The 21,065-nt window shown below is 43.2% G+C and overlaps 1 protein-coding gene and 1 long non-coding RNA gene across 3 annotated transcripts in view; one reads left to right on the forward strand and one right to left on the reverse strand.

The window, feature by feature from the left end:
- The window catches only part of LOC141099768 (uncharacterized), a 63,989-nt gene extending 53,127 nt beyond the window's left edge, over nucleotides 1–10,862 (reverse strand). Inside the window, exons 1-2 of the long non-coding RNA XR_012234521.1 lie at nucleotides 10,346–10,862; nucleotides 10,022–10,173 (exon numbers count right to left, since the gene is read on the reverse strand). This is a non-coding gene — a long non-coding RNA (uncharacterized lncRNA). The remainder of the gene's footprint in view (nucleotides 1–10,021; nucleotides 10,174–10,345) is intronic.
- Nucleotides 1–21,065, forward strand: part of LOC141099767 (NFX1-type zinc finger-containing protein 1-like) — a 486,056-nt gene that overhangs the window by 207,537 nt on the left and 257,454 nt on the right. For both annotated transcript variants that reach the window (XM_073587805.1, XM_073587806.1), the window contains one exon: nucleotides 2,473–2,572. In XM_073587805.1, coding sequence (XP_073443906.1) covers nucleotides 2,473–2,572 — 100 coding nt within the window. The remainder of the gene's footprint in view (nucleotides 1–2,472; nucleotides 2,573–21,065) is intronic.

A 21,065-nucleotide genomic window follows, 5' to 3' on the forward strand; every position in this document is an offset into this window, starting at 1 on the left:
ATGTGGGGGTAAAACACTGTTTGGGCGCATGGCAGAGCTTGGAAGGGATTTTGACCCACCGAGTCATGTGAGGTCTTATTTTTTGCGGGATGAGTTGACGTTTTTATCAGTACTATTTTCGGGCGCGTGACTTTTTTGATCGCTTTTTATTCCGATTTTTGGGACGCAGAATGAATAAAAACCAGCGTTTCATGAATTTCTTTTGGGGGAGTGCGTTTACACCGTTCCGCATGCGGTAAAATTGATAAAGCGGTTTTATTCTTCGGGTCAGTACGGTTACAGCGATACCTCATTTAGGTCTTTTTTTATGTTTTGTCGGTTTTATGCAATGGAAACTATTTTATATAAAAAATAATTATTTTTGCATCGCTTTATTCTGCGAGCTATAACCTTTTTATTTTTTCGCTGATGATGCTGTGTGGTGGCTCGTTTTTTGCGGGACAAGATGACGTTTTCAGCGGTACCATGGATATTTATATGTGTCTTTTTGATCGCGCGTTATTACACTTTTTGTTTGGCGGTATGATAATAAATCATTATTTTTTGCTTCGTTTTTTATTTGTTAAGGGGTTCGCTAAAGGGGTTAACTAATGGGACATTTTTATAGGGCGGGTCGTTACGGACGCGGCGATACCTAATATGTGTACTTTTATTGTTTTTTTATTTTATTTTCAAAAAATGAATTTATTGGGGAATATTTTTTTTTTTTTTACTAATTTATTTGGCGATTTTTTTTAAATTATTTTTACACTTTTTTTATTTTTTTTTTTACTTTATTACATAGTCCCAGGTGGGACATCACTGTCCTGTGACAGATCGCTGATCTGTCACATCACAGATCACTGTGACAGATCAGCGATCTGTCACAGGCAGTGCCGAAGGCTTCCTCATGCCTGCGCTTACAATACAATACGTCACGAGAAAACTATGTCAGTATCACCGGGATCCATGGAAGCTTTCCAGAGTTATTACCTCATAAAGGGACAGTGGTCAGAATTGTAAAAATTGGCCTGATCATTAACAAGTAAACCACCCTTGGGGGTAAAGGAGTTAAAATAATTTTCAAGCTGGTGTTATAAAGTATTCTAATTTATTGAGATAATGTATTTTGGGTTTTCATTGGTTGTAAGCCATAATCACAAACATTAACAGAAATAAACACGTGAAATATATCACTCTGTTTGTAATGTCTCTTTATAATATATGAGTTTCACTTTTTGTATTGAAGAACTGAAATTAAGTAGCTTTTTGAATATATTCTAATTTCGTGAGAAGTACCTGTATCATGGGCATATCTACATTATTGCTCACATGATGCATGGCTCTATAGTGCTTCTAGAAGTCCAAAGGCTGTTTTTTCATTTCATCCCCATGTCTACTGGCAGAAATGACAGCAGCACTTGCATTCTTCTTAGCTAGATGTAGCTGAAATATGGTGCAGCCTGGTTTTTACAGTATCGAGGTTCAGCTGCATGGACGCTCCATATTCAGTTGAATTTTAATATTTATCTTTTAATAATCAGCCATTTTATTAACAAATGTCAGCAAGTCATGACCGAGGACAATTAAAAAAACAAAAGAAAACCAGAGCTTAGAACATAGGGAGGAGATACTGAACATTTTTGTAATTGGTCAGACGCTTTTCATGACATTATGCAATGCAAGAAAAAAGCGGGCTGCACCGCAAGGAAACCAACGACGCCAAATGTGCAAGGTGCGTTATGTTTCACTGCACCATGACCCACACATGCGAACCAACACTTCAGGTGCTCACCAGGTAAGAAGGAGAGTATACAAGTTGAATATACTGAAGAAAAGTAAGGTGGCACTCACCAGTAAAAGTCCATACTTTATTAAGCAAGTGGTTCACAGCATATTCACAGGGAAAAGGGAGATGGAGCGTGCGAGTGACAACGGCCGTTTCGCTCTATTGAGCTTCTACGGGTCAGATCCGTAGATTCTGACCCTTAGAAGCTCAATAGAGCGAAACGGCTGTTGACACTCGCACACTCCATCTCCCTTTCTCCTTGTGAATATGCTGTGAACCGCTTGCTTAATAAAGTATGGACTTTTACTGATGAGTGCCACCTTACTTTTCTTCAGTATTTTCATGACATTACTTTGCATGAATAATCATATGAACAGCCTTTCTTTATACATTTGAAAGAAATATATAGAATTGGTCTTGATGAAATTCATAGACTTTTGTGCCCCCCCTATAATGTGGCCCCATGGGCTTGCATACTGTTGGTGTTATCTGTGCCACCATACAATGGCCCAAGAGATAAGGGTGCTCATTTCTACCTCCAAAGTAGGTGAATTTGTGCATTATGATGAGCTATTAAGCTGCAAATGGCTCATATACTGTTGAACTCTGGCCCTTTTCTGTCTTGTCCCCCAGTGTGTGCCACTGTTAGGAACCTTGCAACTTTTTATATAGCAACTAAACAAAACACATTTTCCACCCTGCAGGAATATTTGGAAATTATGAGCTCCTCAAAAATTTCAAGTATAATCTTAGAATGGCTGGAAATTTCAGCAGTCTTTCAAAATACACAAGAAAAAAAACAAGGTAAAACATTTTTCTACTGATTATTAATTTTGATTATTATTTTTATTTTATGCTAATATTATTTGTCAACTCTGCAGGATAATAGACTTAAGTTGGATATTTTTTGTATATGTTGGCAAACCCAATACAGGTTTGTTGCTGTTACTAATTTCTCTTGCCTTCACTGATGGGGTATATGATTTGAAGATGGATTTATACATATTACCTAATTCCAATTTCATTTGAGCATCATAGATCCCTACGATACTGTTAATTTAGTTCATTAGATCAGCCGTCATGCCGGACTCTGCTATTGAATTAAAAATGCACCTACATTTTGCGCATGTGGAAACTGCTGTTTTTGCAAATGGGAAACCCATTTTTACAAAAAAGGGTACTGGTTATCATCTAAATCAGAGGTGTCAAACTCAGCGTAGTAAATGGGCCTCACACAGAAAACATTTAAATATGAAGAGCCACGTTTGAGACGATTACATTTTCAGTGATACCGTTATTTTTCTATATGACTTTATGATAATCATATATTTTTTTGCCTTATTTTTCATTCTTTTTAATGGTGTCTATCTTAGGGGTAACAGTACTGGTCTTCTCTTTTATTTAAATTTTTACATAAAACACCGTTTTTAGTGACCAAATAATATTCCATCATTTTTTCATTGTTTATTTTGCTTTTTTTTTAAAAAAAAGTCTTACTTTTTTACCCTTAATTGGCTCCATGCAGTAATATGGTTATACAATTAGCCTCATAAAGTAATTATGGCCCCCATCCTGTAATAAAGTCCCCAATTCAGTAATAATGTCCCTTGTCCTGTAAGAATGTCCCCGTCCTGTAATAATGTCCCTAATCCTGTAATAATGTCCCCAAGCCTGTAATAATGTCCCTGTCCTGTAATATTAACCTGTGTCTTGTAATAATGTACCCTGTTCTGTAATAATGTCCCCAATCCTGTAATAATGTCTCTCATCTGTAATAATGTCCTTCACCCTTGTAATAATCTCTCGTCTTGTAATAATGTCCCTCACCCTGTAATAATGTCCCCAAGCCTGTAATGTCTCCAAGCCTATAATAATGTCCCCTATTCTGTAGTAATGTCCCTCAGCCTGTAATGATGTTCCCAATCCTGTAATAATTTCCCTCACCGTGAAATAATGTCCCCTGTCCTGAAACAATGTCCCTCACCTTGTAATAATGTCCCCTGTCCTGTTATAATGTCTCCAAGATTGTAATAATGTCCCTTGTCCTGTAATATTGTCCCCTGTCCTGTAATAGTGTCCCCTGTCCTGTAATAATATCTCCAAACTTGTAATAATGTTCCCGGTCCTGTAATCAAGTCCCTTAGCCTGTAATGATGTCTCCATGCTGGTTACATCTTAAAGTAATGTCTCCATCCTTGTGCCATCTTCTAGTAGTTTTCCCATCCTAGTCCCATTTTATAATAAACTTCTCATCCTAGTCCCATCTTATTGTAATATCCCCGTCCTGGTGCCGTTTTATAGTAATGTCCCCATCCTGATCCCATCTTATAGTAATGTCCTCATTCTGATGCATGCTTCTAGTAATCTTTCCATCCTAGTCCCATTTTATAGTAAACTTCCCTTCCTAATCCCATCTTCTAGTAATGTCCCCATCTTGGTCCCATCTTATAGTAATCGAACCATCTTATAGAAATGTCCTCATTCTTGTCCCCTTCTTGCTAAAATGTCCCCCATTCTGCTGCTCTTTACGTATACACAGAAAAAATTACTTTCACCTGACCTCGTTCCCTTGGCGAACAGCATACTCTTCCTCTTCCACAGCCGGGGCGGTTAGCACTGATTTCATGTGTGGATGCGCTGGGACCCTGCCATCAGCTGCTAGCATCTGATTGGTCTGTGACTTGGTATTGGTATTGCATTTTAACCCCTTCACGACCAGTGACACAGTGTATGCGTCATGAAAGTCAGTGCCATTCCAACCAATGACGCATACCCTGTGTCATGACTTCAAAGCCCCCCTGCGGGTTGGGTGACCGGGGTCAATGAAAGGTCACCCGACCCGCAAATACAGGGGGCTTTGTACTTCACAGGGGGCGTGGCTTCGCCCCCACGTGGCTACAATCGCTCTGATTGGCTGTTAAAAGTGAAACAGCCAATCAGAGCAATAGTAATATTTCATCAATGAAAATTGATGAAATATTACAATCCAGCCGTGGCCGATGCTGCAGTAGCATCAGACATGGCTGGAGACCCAGATCCGACCCCTCCCACGACTCACAGGGCTGATCGGCCCCCGATACCGACTGACGGCGGCAATGTGCCGCCGCTGTCATCATCTGCTCCCCTCCCCCTTCTTTCCGCTCCCCTCACCCCCTCCCGGTACCTCCGATGTCCCGCTCCGGCTCCCGGTGTCCCGCCGTCCTGCTTCATGGGCGCCGCCATCTTGGAAAATGGCGGGCGCATGCGCAGTGCACCCGCCGGCTGCAAATTCATTCATTCATTTTGATCACTCTCACAGTGATCAAAATAAAATAAAAAGTAAATAAGCCCCCAGTTTATCACCCCAATAGGTAGGCACAACTAATAAAATAAAGAAAATATTTTTATTTTTATTTTTCCATTAGTGTTAGAGCTAGGGTTCGAATTAGGGTTAGGGTTAGGGTTGGAATTAGGGTTAGGGTGGAATTAGGGTTAGGGTTGGAATTAGGGTTAGAGTAGAATAAGGGTTAGGGTTGGAATTAGGGTTAGCGTTGATATTAGGGTTAGGGTTGGAATTAGGGTTAAGATTAGGGATGTTTTAGGGTTAGGGTTGGCATTAGGGTTATGCTTGTGGTTAGGGTTATGGTTAGGGGTGGGATTAGGGTTAGGGATGTGTTGGGGTTAGGGTTGTGGTTAGGGGTGTGTTGGGGTTAGGGTTGGAGTTAGAATTGAGGGGTTTCCACTGTTTAGGCACATCAGGGGGTCTCCAAACGTGACATGGTGCCACCATTGATTCCAGCCAATTTTGCATTCAAAAAGTCAAACGGTGCTCCCTCCCTTCCAAGCCCCAACGTGTGCCCAAACAGTGGTCTACCCCAACATATGGGGTATCAGCGTATTCAGGAAAAATTGCACAACAACTTTGGGTGTCTATTTTCACCTGTTACCCTTGGGAAAATAAAAAATTGGGGGTTAAAAAATTATTTTTGTGGAAAAAAAAAAGATTTTTTTATTTTCACATCTCTGCGTTATAAACTTTGTGAAGCATTTGGGGGTTCAAAGTGCTCACCACACATCTAGATAAGTTCCTTGGAAGGTCTAGTTTCCTAAATGGGGTCACTTGTGGGGGGTTTGTACTGTTTAGACACATTAGGGGCTCTGCAAACGTAACGACGACCGCAGACCATTCCATCAAAGTCTGCATTTCAAAACGTCACTACTTCCCTTCCGAGCCTCGACATGTGCCGAAACAGTGGTCCCCTCCCACATATGGGGTACCAGCGTACTCAGGACAAACTGGACAACAACTTTTGGGGTCCAATTCATCCTGTTACCCTTGTGAAAAAAAATTGCGGTCTAAAAATCATTTTTTGAGGAAAAAAATGATTTTTTTATTTTCATGGCTCTGCGTTATAAACTTCTGTGAAGCACTTGTGGGTTCAAGGTGCTCACCACACATCTAGGTAAGTTCCTCGGGGGGTCTAGTTTACAAAATGGGGTCACTTGTGGGGAGTTTCCACAGTTTAGGTACATCAGGGGCTCTGCAAATGCAACATGACGCCCGCAGACCATTCCATCAAAGTCAGCATTTCAAAATGTCACTACTTCCCTTCCGAGCCCCGACGTGTGCCGAAACAGTGGTCCCCTCCCACATATGGGGTACCAGAGTACTCAGGACAAACTGGACAACAACTTTTGGGGTCCAATTTCTCCTGTTACCCTTGTGAAAATAAAAAATTGCGCACTAAAAAATATTTTTTTGAGGAAAAAAAAATATTTTTAATTTTCACGACTCTGCGTTATAAACTTCTGTGAAGCACCTGGGGGTTCAAAGTGCTCACTATGCATCTAGATAAGTTCCTTAGGGGGCCTAGTTTCCAAAATGGGGTCATTTGTGGGGGAGCTCCAAAGTTTAGGCACACAGGGGCTCTCCAAACACGCCATGGTGTCCGCTAACGATTAGAGCTAATTTTCATTTCAAAAAGTCAAATGGCACTCCTTCCCTTCTGAGCCCTGCCGTGCGCCCAACCAGTGGTTCCCCCCACTTATGGGGTATCAGCATACTCAGGACAAACTGGACAACAACTTTTTGGGGTCCAATTTCTCCTGTTAGCCATGTGAAAATAAAAAATAGCGTGCTAAAAAATCATTTTTGAGGAAATGATTTTTTATTTTCACTGCTCTGCATTATATACTTTTGTGAAGCACTTGGGGGTTCAAAGTGCTCGCAACACATCTAGATAAGTTCCATAAGGGGTCTAGTTTCCAAAATCGTGTCACTTGTGGGGGGTTTTCACTGTTTAGGCACACAGGGGCTCTCCAAACGCGACATGGTGTCTGATAACGATTGGAGCTAATTTTCCATTCAAAAAGTCAAATAGCGCTCCTTCCCTTCCGGACCCTGCCATGCACCCAAACAGAGGTTTATACCACATATGAGGTATCGGTGTACTCAGGAGAAATTGCCCAACAAATTTTAGGATCCATTTTATCCTGTTGCCCATGTGAAAATGAAAAAACTGAGACTAAGGCCATGTGCACACGCTGCGGTTTTTGCTGCGGTTCTGCTGCGGTTTTGGCCCTGCAGAACTGCAGCAGTTCCGCAGACATGGTGCTTTACCATGTTAGCCTATGGGTTTTCAAAACCGCAGTGCTCACGCTGCGGTTTTTTACCTGCAGAAAAGCTGCGTTTTTTTTTCCGCAGCATGTCAATTGTTTCTGCGGATTCTGCTGCGGTTTCACACCTTTAACATAGTAGAGGTGTGAAACCGCAGGGCAAAACCGCAGGCCAAACCGCAGCAAAACCGCAGGTCACTTTACCTGCGGTTCCGCGGGAAAAAACCCGCAGGTGAATCTGCAGTGTGTGCACATTAGGGTGACCGCAAAAAATCGATGTCGGAATTTTGTCCGTCTGGACCCCACAAAACGATTCCCCTTTCCAGATATTGAGATTGCCAAAATTTGAGCTCGATCAAACGACGTTAACCCGTGCCGCTCGTCGCTCACAGTTTGAAAAAATCCAAATTGAGGTATTTTAAGATTTAGGTATTTTGCATAGTCTGTTAGACTATAAAGAATGTGACAACAACATTGCAGAAATAGCCCTGACCAAATTTTCGAACCATTTGTGGTATTTGAATGCAGAGTTGGTGGGATTATCGTTTTTTGATCCCACCATTACGGACAATGAAAAGTTGTTAATGGCTAATAAATTGCTCAGTAGCACAGATGAACCATCAGAGCACGCTAGGGTTGTAAATCCAAAAGTTAGGAAAGAAAAATTAAAAGAGGTAGGAAGTAACCAACTTTAACGACCTTCTGACAAAAGATGAAGAACAAAAGCAATATGTCCTGCAAGTTGTAAGCAAATGCCGAGCATTATATTCTGACGTTTCAAAAACTACTTTAACAAAAGCTCTAGAATAGATTAGATAACTATGTAAAATTATCAGCTCATGTAGGTTAGCGTGCTCTGATGGTTCATCTGTGCTACTGAGCAATTTATTAGCCATTAACAACTTTTCATTGTCTGTAATGGTGGGATCAGAAAACGATAATCCCACCAACTCTGCATTCAAATACCACAAATGGTTCGAAAATTTGGTCAGGACTATTTCTGCAATGTTGTTGTCACATTCTTTATAGTCTAACAGACTATGCAAAATACCTAAATCTTAAAATACCTCAATTTGGATTTTTTCAAACTTTGAGCGACGAGCGGCACGGGTTAACGTCGTTTGATCGAGCTCAAATTTTGGCTATCTCAATATCTGGAAAGGGGAATCGTTTTGTGGGGTCCAGACGAACAAGATTCTGACATTTTTCCCCCCCCATATGAGATCCGGTCACCCTAGTGCACATAGCCTAAAAGAACATTTTTGTGAAAAAAAGTACTTTTTTTTACGGATCAATTTGTGAAGCACCAGGGGGTTCAAAGTGATCACTATGCATCTAGATAAATTCCTTGGGGGGTCTAGTTTCCAAAATGGGGTCACTTGTGGGGGAGCTTCAATGTTTAGGCACACAGGGGCTCTCCAAACGCGACATGGTAACCGCTAAATATTCCAGCATATTTTCCATTCAAAAAGTCAAATGGCGCTCCTTCCCTTCTGAGCCCTGCTGTGCACCTAAACAGTGGTTTATGACCACATATGAGGTATCGGTGTACTCAGGAGAAATTGCCCAACAAATTTTAGGATCCATTTTATCCTGTTGCCCATGTGAAAATGAAAAAATTGATGCTAAAAAAAAAATTTTGTTGGAAAAATTAAAATGTCCATTTTTTCTTTCCACGTTGCTTTAGTTACTGTGAAACACCTGAAGGGTTAATAATCTTCTTGAATATAGTTTTGAGTAGCTTGAGGGGTGCAGTTTTCAGAATGGTGTCACTTTTGGGTATTTTCTGCCATATAGACCCCTCAAAGTGGCTTCAAATGTGAGGTGGTCCTGAAAAAAAAATGGTTTTGTAAATTTTGTTGTAAAAATGAGAAATCACTGGTCAACTTTTAACCCTTATAACTTCCTAACAAAAAAAATTGTTTCCAAAACTGTGCTGATGTAAAGTAGACATGTGGGAAATGTTATTTAGTAACTATTTTGTGTCACATAACTCTCTGGTTTAACTGAATAAAAATTCAAAATTTGAAAATTGCAAAATTTTCGCCAAATTTCTGATTTTTTCACAAATAAGCGCAAAAATTATCGACCTAAATTTACCACTAACATGAAGCCCAATATGTCACGAAAAACAATCTCAGAATCGCTAGGATGCGTTGAAGCATTCTAGAGTTATTACCTCATAAAGGGACACTGGTCAGAATTGCAAAAAAATGTTCCTGGTCATTAAGGTCAAAATAGGCTTGGTCATGAAGGGGTTAAAGACGTGGTCTCTGCGCTACAATACATTTCAATTGAATGTGCGTCTGAGAATGCACTTTCAATTGAAAATAAATTTTGACGTTGTCTAGTGCCTGGCTGTTTAGATGTGATTGTCTCAGGGGCCACACAATGGAGTCCCAGGAGCCGCATGCGCATGAAGACCACATGTTTGAGACCCTTGATATAAACCCTGGCAACACTTGTACTATAATTTTTATTGATGGAAATGTCCATCATTAATCAGTAGTTTTAAAACTTTTTCCTTGCATAAGTTGCAGTAAGACAGGGTTCAGACAGTCCAGACACATCTACAAAATGCAGATGTGATTGGCTCTCTGTATAGCTCCATTTTGCAGACAAGTACAGTAACTGCACTATTCAGTTTGCAAAACTTACAAGAACAGTGAATAATGTGATTTGTTTTCCTCATGGACAATTGGTGGCTAAACGCCCATGTGCACTAGGACTTTCATTACAGTTCTTCCATGTTCTTTCTGTGTGTGCTCATGGACTGCACCCAGTCCAAGAACCTTCTTCTAAAGCTTAGTCTGTGGAAAACAAAACATATTAATCAGATTGCTGATTTATGAGCAATTGTGTCCATTTGACTCAAATATTTTCTGTATCATAAAAGATGGAGATGAGACTGGACAAAAGAAGAACAAAAATACATAATACAGTATAGTAAATTTCAGTGATTACTGTAATATAGATATATACTGTGGCAAACTTGCTTTCCATGTGTATATTGTAAGGTTGCTAATAGTCGCGTAGTCGATGGGAGGTATGTGTCTCAGAGTTGACTGCTCTCTGTGATGTAACCTGGAGTATTTTCTCTAGTGCACATAAGCGGTTCACTTGTTGCACCTGGGACCGGGTTAGAGGTAGCTGTGAGAGATGGGTGGGTTTAGCTACCCACATACCTCACCTCTGGGTGTGGTTGGCAGTCTATATAATGGAGGCTGATGTTTGGCACATGGTCTGTATGTTGGGAGGAAAAAGGCCTCCTGTATGTGTTTGTCTTCAGACCGAGCCTGAATACTGGACGCTACCCCAGTCTGTGTGGCCCACTGATATGGCAGAGAAGAGACCTGCTATGGACATTTTACTTTGTTTCCTGATCTAAAGGCTGTTTGTTTCTTCTGTTTGGCTTCTGGGTTTATGAAACAATAAACCCACAGGAACTTTTAACCCCTTCGCGACCCAGCCTGTTTTCATCTTTCTGACCCGGCCAATTTTTACAATTCTGACCACTGTCCCTTTATGAGGTCATAACTCTGGAACTCTTCAACGGATCCCACTGATTCTGAGACTGTTTTCTCGTGACATATTATACTTTATGACAGCAGTAAAATTTCTTTGATATGACTTGCGTTTTTTGTGAAAAAAATGGAAATTTGGCGAAAATGTTGAAATTTTCCAACTTTTAATTTTTATGCCCTTTAGGCTATGTGCACACGCTGTGTATTTACCTGTAAAGTGACCTGCGGTTTTCCTGCGGTTTAGCCTGCGGTTTCACACCTCTACTATGTTAAAGGTGTGAAACCGCAGCGGAATCCGCAGAAACAATTGACATGCTGCGGTTTATAAACCGCAGCAAAACCGCACGGAAGAAAACGCAGCGTGAGCACAGCGGTTTTTAAAACCCATAGGGTAACATGGTACTGTACCATGTCTGCGGAACTGCTGCAGTTCCGCAGGGCCAAAAATGCTGCGGAACCGCAGCAGAATCCACAGCGTGTGCACATAGCCTAAATCAGAGAGTCATATTGCACAAAATAGTTAATAAATAACATTTACCACGTGTCTACTTTACATCAGCATAATTTTGGAACCAAATTTTTTTGCTAGGATGTTATAAGGGTTAAAAGGTGACCAGTGTTTTCTCATTTTTTCAACAAATTTTACAAAGCCATTTTATTTAGAGACCACATCACATTTGAAGTCACTTTGAAGGGTCAATATGACAGAAAATACCCAAAAGTGACACCATTCTAAAAACTTGCACCCCTCAATGTACTCAAAACCAGATTCAAGAAGTTTTTTTAACCCTTCAGGTGCTTTACAGGAATTTTTTGAATTTTTTTAAAAAATGAACATTTAACTTTTTTTCACAAAAAAATTACTTCAGTTTCAATTTGTTTTATTTTACCAAGGGTAATAGGAGAAATTGGACCCCAAAAGTTGTTGTCCAATTTGTCCTGAGTACGCTCATACCCTATATTGTGTTGGTAAACTGTTTGGGCGTACGGCAGAGCTCGGAAGGGAAGGTGCGACGTTTGACTTTTCAATGCAAAATTGGCTGGAATTGAGATCAGACGCCATGTCGCATTTGGAGAGCCCCTGATGTGCCTAAACAGTGGAAACCCCCCCAATTCTAACTCCAACCCTAACCCCAATCCCAACCCTATCCCCAACCCTAACCCTAATAGGAAAATGGAAAAAAATAATTTTTTTTTTATTTTATTATTTTTCCCTAACTAAGGGGGTGATAAAGGCGGGTTTGATTTACTATTTATAGCATGTTTTTATAGCGAGTTTTTATGTTTGGCAACTATCACACACTAAAAGATGTTTTTTATTGCAAAAAGTAATTTTTGCATAACCACATTTTGAGAGATATAATTTTTACATATTTTGGCCCACAGAGTCATGTGAGGTCTTGTTTTTTTGTGGAACGAGTTGACGCTTTTATTGGTACCATTTTTGGGCACATGACATTTTTTGATCGCTGTTTATTCCGATTTTTGTGAGGCAGCAATTCATGAATTTCTTTGGGGGGGGCGTTTATACCGTTCCGCGGGCGGTAAAATTGATAAAGCAGTTTTATTCTTCGGGTCGGTACGATTATAGCGATACCTCATTTATATAACTTTTTTATGTTTTGGCGCTTTTATACAATAAAAACTGTTTTATAGAAAAAATAATTATTTTTGCATCGCCTTGTTCTGAGAGCTTTAACTTTTTTATTTTTTCGCTGATGGCGCTGTATTGTGGCTTGTTTTTTTGCGGGACAAGATGATATTTTCAGCGGTACCATGTTTATTTATATCCGTCTTTTTAATCACGTGTTATTCCACTTTTTGTTCGGCAGTATGATGATAAAACATTGCTTTTTGCCTCATTTTTTATTTATTTATTTTTACGGTGTTCATTAAAGGGGTTAACTAGTGAGAGAGTTTTATAGGTCAGGTCGTAACGGATGCGGCGATACCAAATATGTGTACTTTTATTGTTTTTTTTTAAATTTATATAAATATATGTATTTATTGGTAAAATATTTATTTAATTTTTTTTCTTTATTTGGGAATTTTTAAAAAAAATATTTTTATACACTATATTTTTTTTTTTTTTTACTTTATTACCTTGTCCCAGGTTGGGACATTACTATATAAAGTCAAATCGCTGATCTGACACTTTGCATAGCACTGTGTCAGATAAGCGATCTGACAGGCAGTGTAGGTGGCTTGCCAGTGCCTGCTCTCAGCAGGCACCGACAAGCCACCTGAGTGCAGGACCCGGAAGGACCCCGCGGCCATCTTGGAGCCGGGGGGTCGCCATGGAGACCACAGGAACAACGCAATCGCATCGCGATTGTTCTGTATGCCGCTGTCACTACTAACTGGCATCAGAGGGGTTAAATGCCCATGATCGGTGATAGCACTGATCGTGGGCGTTGCTGCAGGGTGTCAGCTGTCACATACACCTGACACCCGCACTCGATCACCGCGGTGCTCAGCATGAGGCCGCGGTGATGACACTGCCAAACTAGTACTGCTCTGGACGGAAATGCAGTTTCGGCAGAGCAGTACTAGTACGGCGAGGGTCAGGAAGGGGTTAAAGTAACAAGCCTCCTGGCTTCCTCCCGTCGCACTCATGTGAGTAAATCCCCTACAATTGGTGTTAGACGTGCAGGCAGCGTTCCCAGCAGAGACGTGCGACTGCTACAGGAAGGCCTAAGTCTGTCACAAGCCAGCAAACATTGTCAGACAAAATGGAGAACCTGCTGAAACACCTGGTCCAGTCGCAACAGCACCAGCAAGAGACCAACAGGCTGTTGGTATAGCAGATCCAGCAACACCAGCAGGAACAATAGCAGCAGATGCTGCTTCTGGCAACCGCTATCCACGGCAGGACGAGTGCTCCAACCCCAAGTGTGGCTGATGATGCCCACGTCCGGAAGACGGTAAGATGGGCCTTGCAGAAAATGACTCCCGGGGATGACGTTCAGGCCTTCCTGACGGTGTTTGAAAGGGTCTCCAAAGGGAGAAGTTTCCGCCAGAGCAGTTGGCAGAGATACTCGCACCATATGTGACAGGAGAGCCCCAGAAGGTGTATTATGATTTATCTTTGCAAGACGCCAGAGTGTATGGCAAGCTAAAAACTGAGATTCTCGCATGATTGGGGGTCACAATGACTATCAGGGCGCAGCGGTTCACTGCTGAGCGCATCTCTGGGATAAACCACTTTGCTCCCAAATGTTTGACCTGTTGCACCTGGTCCAGAAGTGGCTGCAGCCAGAGTCCTCTACACCTGCAAAGATGGTAGAGCGGGTGGTGTTGGACCAGTTTGTACACTCCCTACAGAGACCCATACAGACTTGGGTTGCCCAGGGTGATCCCCGGAATGCCGATGAACTGGTCGGACTGGACGAGAGGTTCCAGAGGGTTGAAAGTTCCATGGGAAGGCAGCCCACTCCATCCTTGGGGTCTCAATAGGTGGCTGAGGCCCAAAAGGGTGTGGGGCGGCCAAGATACTAAGGGGCGGGGGTGGTGATGCACAAGGTCCCTTTCTGGAAGTACCGTGGCCCAGGCCATATAGCCGCTGCTTGTTCCCTGAACCCTGAACAGATGGACTGCAGCATGGGACATGTTCATATTATGCGTATCCGGCCTGCAGTGTGAACTGTCCACCCAGCGAGGGGCCTCAAGCGTGTCCCGTGAAGGTGAATGGGTGGGAGGTAACAACACTGCTAGACTCCGGAAGTCTGATGACCCTTGTGAGGGCCACCCTTCCTCTCCAACTGATCACAGGGAAAAAAGTCGGCATTCGGAGCATTCATGATGCTAAGGACTACACTGTAGCCAGAGTGGACATTGAAACAGCGCATGGGACTGAGTCCCACGAGATCAGTGTCATTCGGGACTTGTTGCACCCTATTATTATAGGCCAAGACTTTTGTTTAATTTGGAATCTGTGGGGGAAGGGTTCTGGCGGTTTTCCCTTTTGTGTCCTTGTGGGGGATGAGGAGGTAGTGTCCCCTGAGTCTGACATTCCTGAATTAGGGGTGACCAGTGAGAATTTTGGGTCTGACCAGTATAGGCACTTGACTCTGAAAGAAGCCTTTAATAATGTCACCGTCATAAATGAGGTTGCACAGGAGGCGAGGGCTGACACAAGGTTTAGAATGAAAAGTTATTGTACCAGGTCATGAAAGTGAGGGAGGAGCTGGTGCAATAGTTAATAGTGCCGGGCCCTTATAGATGGAAGGTGTTGGACATAGCCCATTCACACATCTTGGGGGGGCATCTGTGAGTGGAAAAAAACGAAGAAACGGATCATGCAGAGGTTCTATTGGCCCGAGTGTCACCAGTAAATATTAAACAATTTTGTTCCTGCCCTACATGTCAGTTAACTGCCCCACCTCTCTCTTTCGAAGTCCTCTTGTGCCATTGCCCATTATTGAAGTGCCGTTTGAGAGAATTACTATTGACTTGGTCAGTCCCTGATTAAATCCGCTCGAGGGCAATACATATTGGTCATCCTGGCCACATGTTATCCTGAAGCAATTCACCTGAAAATCTCCTCCACAAAGAGTTGAGCCTGCGATTTGATCCATGTGTTTTCCCAGACAGGTTTATCAAAGGCGATCCTGACCGACCAAGGGACACCTTTTATGAGTAAGGTGATGAGGGAGTTATGCAAGGTCCTGCAAACCTTCCAGTTGAGGACTTCAGTGCACCAAACTCAGACAGATGGTGTTGTCAAAAGGTTTAATAAAACGCTGAAGAGTATGCTGAGGAAAGCCATAGAAAAGGACTGTGTAAATTGTCGAAAGGTTTAATAAAACGCTGAAGAGTAATGTGTGCAAAAACTGTAAAGCGCTGCCGAATATGTTAGCGCTATATAAAAATAAAGATTATTATTATTAAGAGTATGCTGAGGAAAGCCATAGAAAAGGACTGTAGAGAATGGGACTGTCTCCTATCGTATCTGTTGTTCTCCATTCATGAAGTTGCACAGACCTCTATGGGGTTCTCGCCATTTGAACTGCTGTATGGCCGACATTCATGAGGTCTCCTGGATTTAGCCAAGGAAACCTGGGAAGCCAAAGTGACGCCCCACAGAAGCATCATCAAGCATGTGGCACTGATGCAGCAGAGGATTGCGAAGGTGATGCCCATCGTAAAAAGAAATCTCCTCCAGGCACAAGAAGCTCAGGCCAGGGTCAACAAACCGGTCAACCAGAGTGAAGCAGTTCAATCCAGGAGACTGAGTCCTTGTGCTAATTCTTACTGTGGAGAGCAAGTTCTTGCCTAAATGGCAAGGGCCGTATGAGGTGGTGGAGAAGCTTGATGATGTAAACTATAAAATTCATCAACCCGGGAGACGGAAACTACATCAGATCTTCCATGTCAGCCTCATCAAGTCATGGCAAGACAGAGAGCCGGTTGAAACTCCATGGTTGCTGGGCAAGCCAAAAGGCGAGGTTGGAGGTGTCTCCATAGCGGAGACACTGTCGAAGGCCCAAATACAGCAGTGCCTGGAGTTGCTCCAGATGAACAATAATTGACAGACCACTGTATCTCATATTCTTAGACTCTCTGTTAACAGGGGTGGTGCCACAGGATTGGAGGATGGCTCACATGGTACCAATATTTAAGAAAGGAAAGAAGGTGGATCCAGGCAACTACCGTCCGGTAAGCCAGACATCAGTAGTGTGCAAAATTTTTGAGGGCATTATAAGAGATGACCCACAGAAATATATTGTAGATAATATAATAACTGACAACCAACATGGATTGATGAAGAATAGGTTGTGTCTAACTAACATGTTGGGTTTCTATGAGGAGGTAAGTTCAAATCTGGTTGTTGGTAATGCGGCTGATGTGATTTATCTGGATTTTGCAAAGGCGTTTGATTCTGTTCCACATAACAGCCTTATAGTGAAGCTACAGAAGCAAGGATTGGGGTAAACTATATGCAGATGGGTAAGGAATTGGCTAAATCAGGGGTCCCCAACTACCGGTACGCGGTCCAGGATCGGGCCGTTGCAGTTCTGTTGCCGGTCCACGGAGCCACGGCTCAGAATGCTGGACACAAGGGGAGCTGGCGGCTGTAGCACTGTAGTGACAGCTGCAACCACCGGTTTCCAGAGGACATCGATGTTCACCCTCAGTTCCTGCATCCCTGTTGGGCGTGGCAGCTTCATCCAGTGCTGAGCCGTCACATAGTACCACTCATTAAGGTCATGAATATGGACGTGACTCCACTCCCATAGGCGTGGCGTCCATATTCATGACCTTAATGAGCAGTACTACGTGACCGCTCCGCACAGGAAGAAGCTGACGCTCCAGGATAGAGATGCAGGGAAGTTCAGCGACAGTGTGAGGGTAAGTATGATGGGGGAGGACAGGGGAGCCCAGCCATGGATACAAGGGTGGGAGCAGAGCCATGTATACAACGGTGGGAGCGGAGCCATGTTTACAACGTGGGAGCGGAGCCATGTATACAAGGGTGGGAGCGGAGTCATGCATACAAGGGTGGGAGCGAAGCCATGTATACAAGGGTGTTGCTGTCTCACATCACCCCTAGATGGGACCGTCTTGTTGCAGGAAAGCAAGCCCAGTGCTCCCACTGATACAGGGAAACAAGCTCGGTGCTCCCACTCATTCAAAACCTATGGTGAGTTGAGTAAAATTCACATTATAAATGTTATAATTAAATGATAAGTATGCACTACTAAACTATAACCCCGTCCATAGCCCCACCCCCTTATGACCAAAGCCCTGCCACACCTCCATCCCCGCCCTGGCGGGCCATGGAAGAATGGTTTTGCTTGAAGCGAGTCCCTGGTGCAAAAAAATCTTTGGGACCACTGGGCTTAATGACAGGTGCTGTAAGAAAGCGTTGTCATAAATGGTACGTTCTCTAAAGGTTATATAGTCAGCAGTGGGGTACCGAAGGGATCTGTACTAGGACTGATTCTTTTTAGCCTCTTTATTAATGACTTTGTGGACGGGATTGAGAGTAAAGTGTCAGTCTTTGTTAATGACACCAAGCTATGTAGGATATTAAAATCCGACCTTGACATTACAATATTGCAAAGTAGAGATGAGCGACTTTGCCTTTTTTAGGGTCGAGTCAGGTTTCATGAAACCCGACTTTCTCAAAAGTCGAGTCGAACGAAATCGGCCGACTATATGGAAAAGTCGTGAAACACGAAACCAACTGCAAGTCAATGGGGAGAAAAGTCGGCAGTGAGTGGAGGACTGTAAACACACCTGGCATGAATTTTAACCCTAGAGGCAGCGAAATCTCTCTCTCTCTTCTCTCTCTCCTCTCTCTCCCTCTCCCTCTCTCTCTCCAGCTGCACTACGCTCCGCTTCTCTCATTGGCTGAAAAAAGTCACGTGCATGCATTCGGCGAAACCCGACTTTGGCGCTTGGGTCGCCGACCGCATGGCCAACTTCACACTGTGGTCGGGTTTCGTTTCATGAAACCCAACTTTGGCGAAAGTCGGCGACTTTTGAATCTGACCGACCTGTTTCGCTCAACTCTATTGCAAAGTTATCTGATTAAGAAGACTGAGTGGACAAACACTTGGCAAATGAGATTTAATGTAGATACATGTAAAGTAATGCACCTAGGTTGGAGTAATCCTATTGCTGCATATACATTAAATGGGAGTATACTCGGGACTACAGAACAAGAGAAGGACTTGGGTATTCTCATTACAAGTAAGGCTTGTTTCACACTTACGTTTATCGTGTCAGTTTGCAGCCGCCAAAAAGGCGGAGAACGGATCCGTGGCCGATGAAACACCAACGGGAGCTACCGGACCGTTGGTGCGCCGGGATCCGCCGATATGGGAATGTTACAGGATCCGCGCTGAAAAAAAATACCGCCGATGTAGCGGGATCCGGGAGCCGAGAGCGGGCATCTTGTGGGATTCGGGAGCAGAGAGCGGGCATCTCGCGGGATCCGGGAGGTCGCAGTAAGGAGAGAGAGAGATTTGCTACAGCAGTCAGAACAGGATTAAGGGGTAAATCTCCAGCAAGTGAGAAAAATGCGGATCCGGCCACACAAAAAACGTTGCATTGTCTGTCCAGTGATGTCAGCGGACGCCAAAATTTTGGCGGATCCGCAGAAATACTGATGCAACGGACAACCGTCAGTCAAAATCCGCCGTTAATGCAAGTCAATGGGGAAAAAAACGGACCCGCCAAGAAAAATGGCGGATCCATTTTTTAGGCAAAACGGCGGATTTTGACTGATGGTGACAAACGGATGTGTGAAACAGGCCTAAGCTGAGCAGCAATACTCAATATCAAGCAGCAGCTGCAAAAACAAACAAGATTTTATCAGGTAATTTTTTATTGAACATTTTCAAAAATTGAAAAAAACACATAATCACATACAGGATAATTCCCAAACAATGTATTACATAAACACATTAGAGCCCCATAAAATTCCCTCTCATCTCACTCCCCACCCTCATCCAACAAAAAACTCTCTTTTCTCCTGATGCATTTGGTCCCTCACAGCTACAGTTTTCCAGCTATAACCTCCTCAGCGCTCCACATTAATTTAGAAGGCGCCAACCCGGGAGTCCCGGGAGTATCCAACCAGGGTGCCCACATATCCTTCCACTTCTTAATTGTTAGTCTCTTTTGATACACATATTTCTCCCTATCTATATTATTATTAACTGCATCAGTAACTTCCGTGATTGTAGGTACAGAAGATCCCCTCCAGTGAGCCGCCACTCTCTTACGAGCTTGATATAGTATTCGTGAGACTGCCAGCTGATGTCCCTCTGAAAGCGGCAAAGTCTCCACCCGACCCAGAAGGGCCATTTTAGGCTCTAGTACCATTTGACATTGATAGACAATATTAAGTAGATCAGTCATATCCCCCCAAAACCTACGTAACCGGGGACAATTCCAGGACATGTGTATCAGATCTGCATTGAGCATTCCACATTTCCAACAATTAGCCTCTCTAGCATTGCCCATTTTCAACAACCGTACAGGAGTTCGATATACTCTGTGAAGCAAAAAAAGATGCGACACTCTCTATGCCTCACTAACTGAGACTTTTGTGACTCCTTGCAATGCATCTTCCCATTCATCATCTGTTAAATCACCTACATCAACTTGCCACTTATTCTTCAGAGTCTCCAGACTTGCCACTCTCTTTTCTAACATGGCTGCATACTGTATATCATGGATATAATACCTCTTGATCCTCCTCCCATTACTACTCTATCTAACAGCAGAGTTCTAACTGGTCTACCTAGTGGGGTGAGTCGCTGTTGTGTTTCATGTCGCAGCTGCAGATATTGAAAAAATATTAGAAATGAAAAACGTCTGTTGGAGATCCTCAAAAGATCGAAGCTCCCCTTCCGAATAAAGCTGTGACATTAGTTTAAGCCCTCTCCTCTCCCATAGCTCAAAGCCCTCTAGTTTATTTAGTTCTGCACATGTCAAGTTTCTCCAGATAAGGGCATGCCCCATGACTCCCTGTATACCTAGTAGTTCTTTGGCCATATTCCATACCTTATCCATGCACTTCATTGTCTGACTATTGATAGCTCAACCCTGACGGAACCGCCCCGAGTCTAGCACCTGCACCAGCAAGTCATTTCCCACCATGCATGTGAGTATATGCCCCGAGGAACTTCGCATGATGGAATACTCCTCCCCCCATCCTCTAAAATACTGCAACTACTGTACAGTGTGTAGAAATAAGTACCGTATATAGTCGAGTGTAAATCGAGATTTTCAGCCCATTTTTTTAGGCTGAAAGTGCCCCTCTCGGCTTATACTTGAGTTATTTTCCCAGGGGGTCGGCGGGGGAGGGGGAGCGGCAGGAGTCGGCGGCTGTCACATCATACTCACCTCCTCCTGGCACGGTCTCTGCACTTCTTGCTTCCCAGATGGCCTCTGGCACCGGCAGCTCTTCCTGTGTTCAGTGGTCACATGGTACCACTCATTAAAGTAATGAATATGCACGCGACTCCACTTCCATAGGCGTGGAGCGCATATTCATTACTTTAATGAGCAGTACCATGTGACCACTCAGCACTGGAAGGAGCTGTCAGCCCCAGAATGACGGAGAAGCAAGAAGTGCAAAGACCACGCCAGGAGGGTGAGCATGACGGGGGAGGGTGAGCCATGCAATATTCATCTGTCCCTGTTCCACCACTGGGCAGTGT

Source organism: Dendrobates tinctorius, unplaced genomic scaffold (assembly GCF_039654945.1).
Source record: "Dendrobates tinctorius isolate UK_male_01 unplaced genomic scaffold, ASM3965494v1 ptg000102l, whole genome shotgun sequence".
Lineage (NCBI taxonomy): Eukaryota > Metazoa > Chordata > Amphibia > Anura > Dendrobatidae > Dendrobates > Dendrobates tinctorius.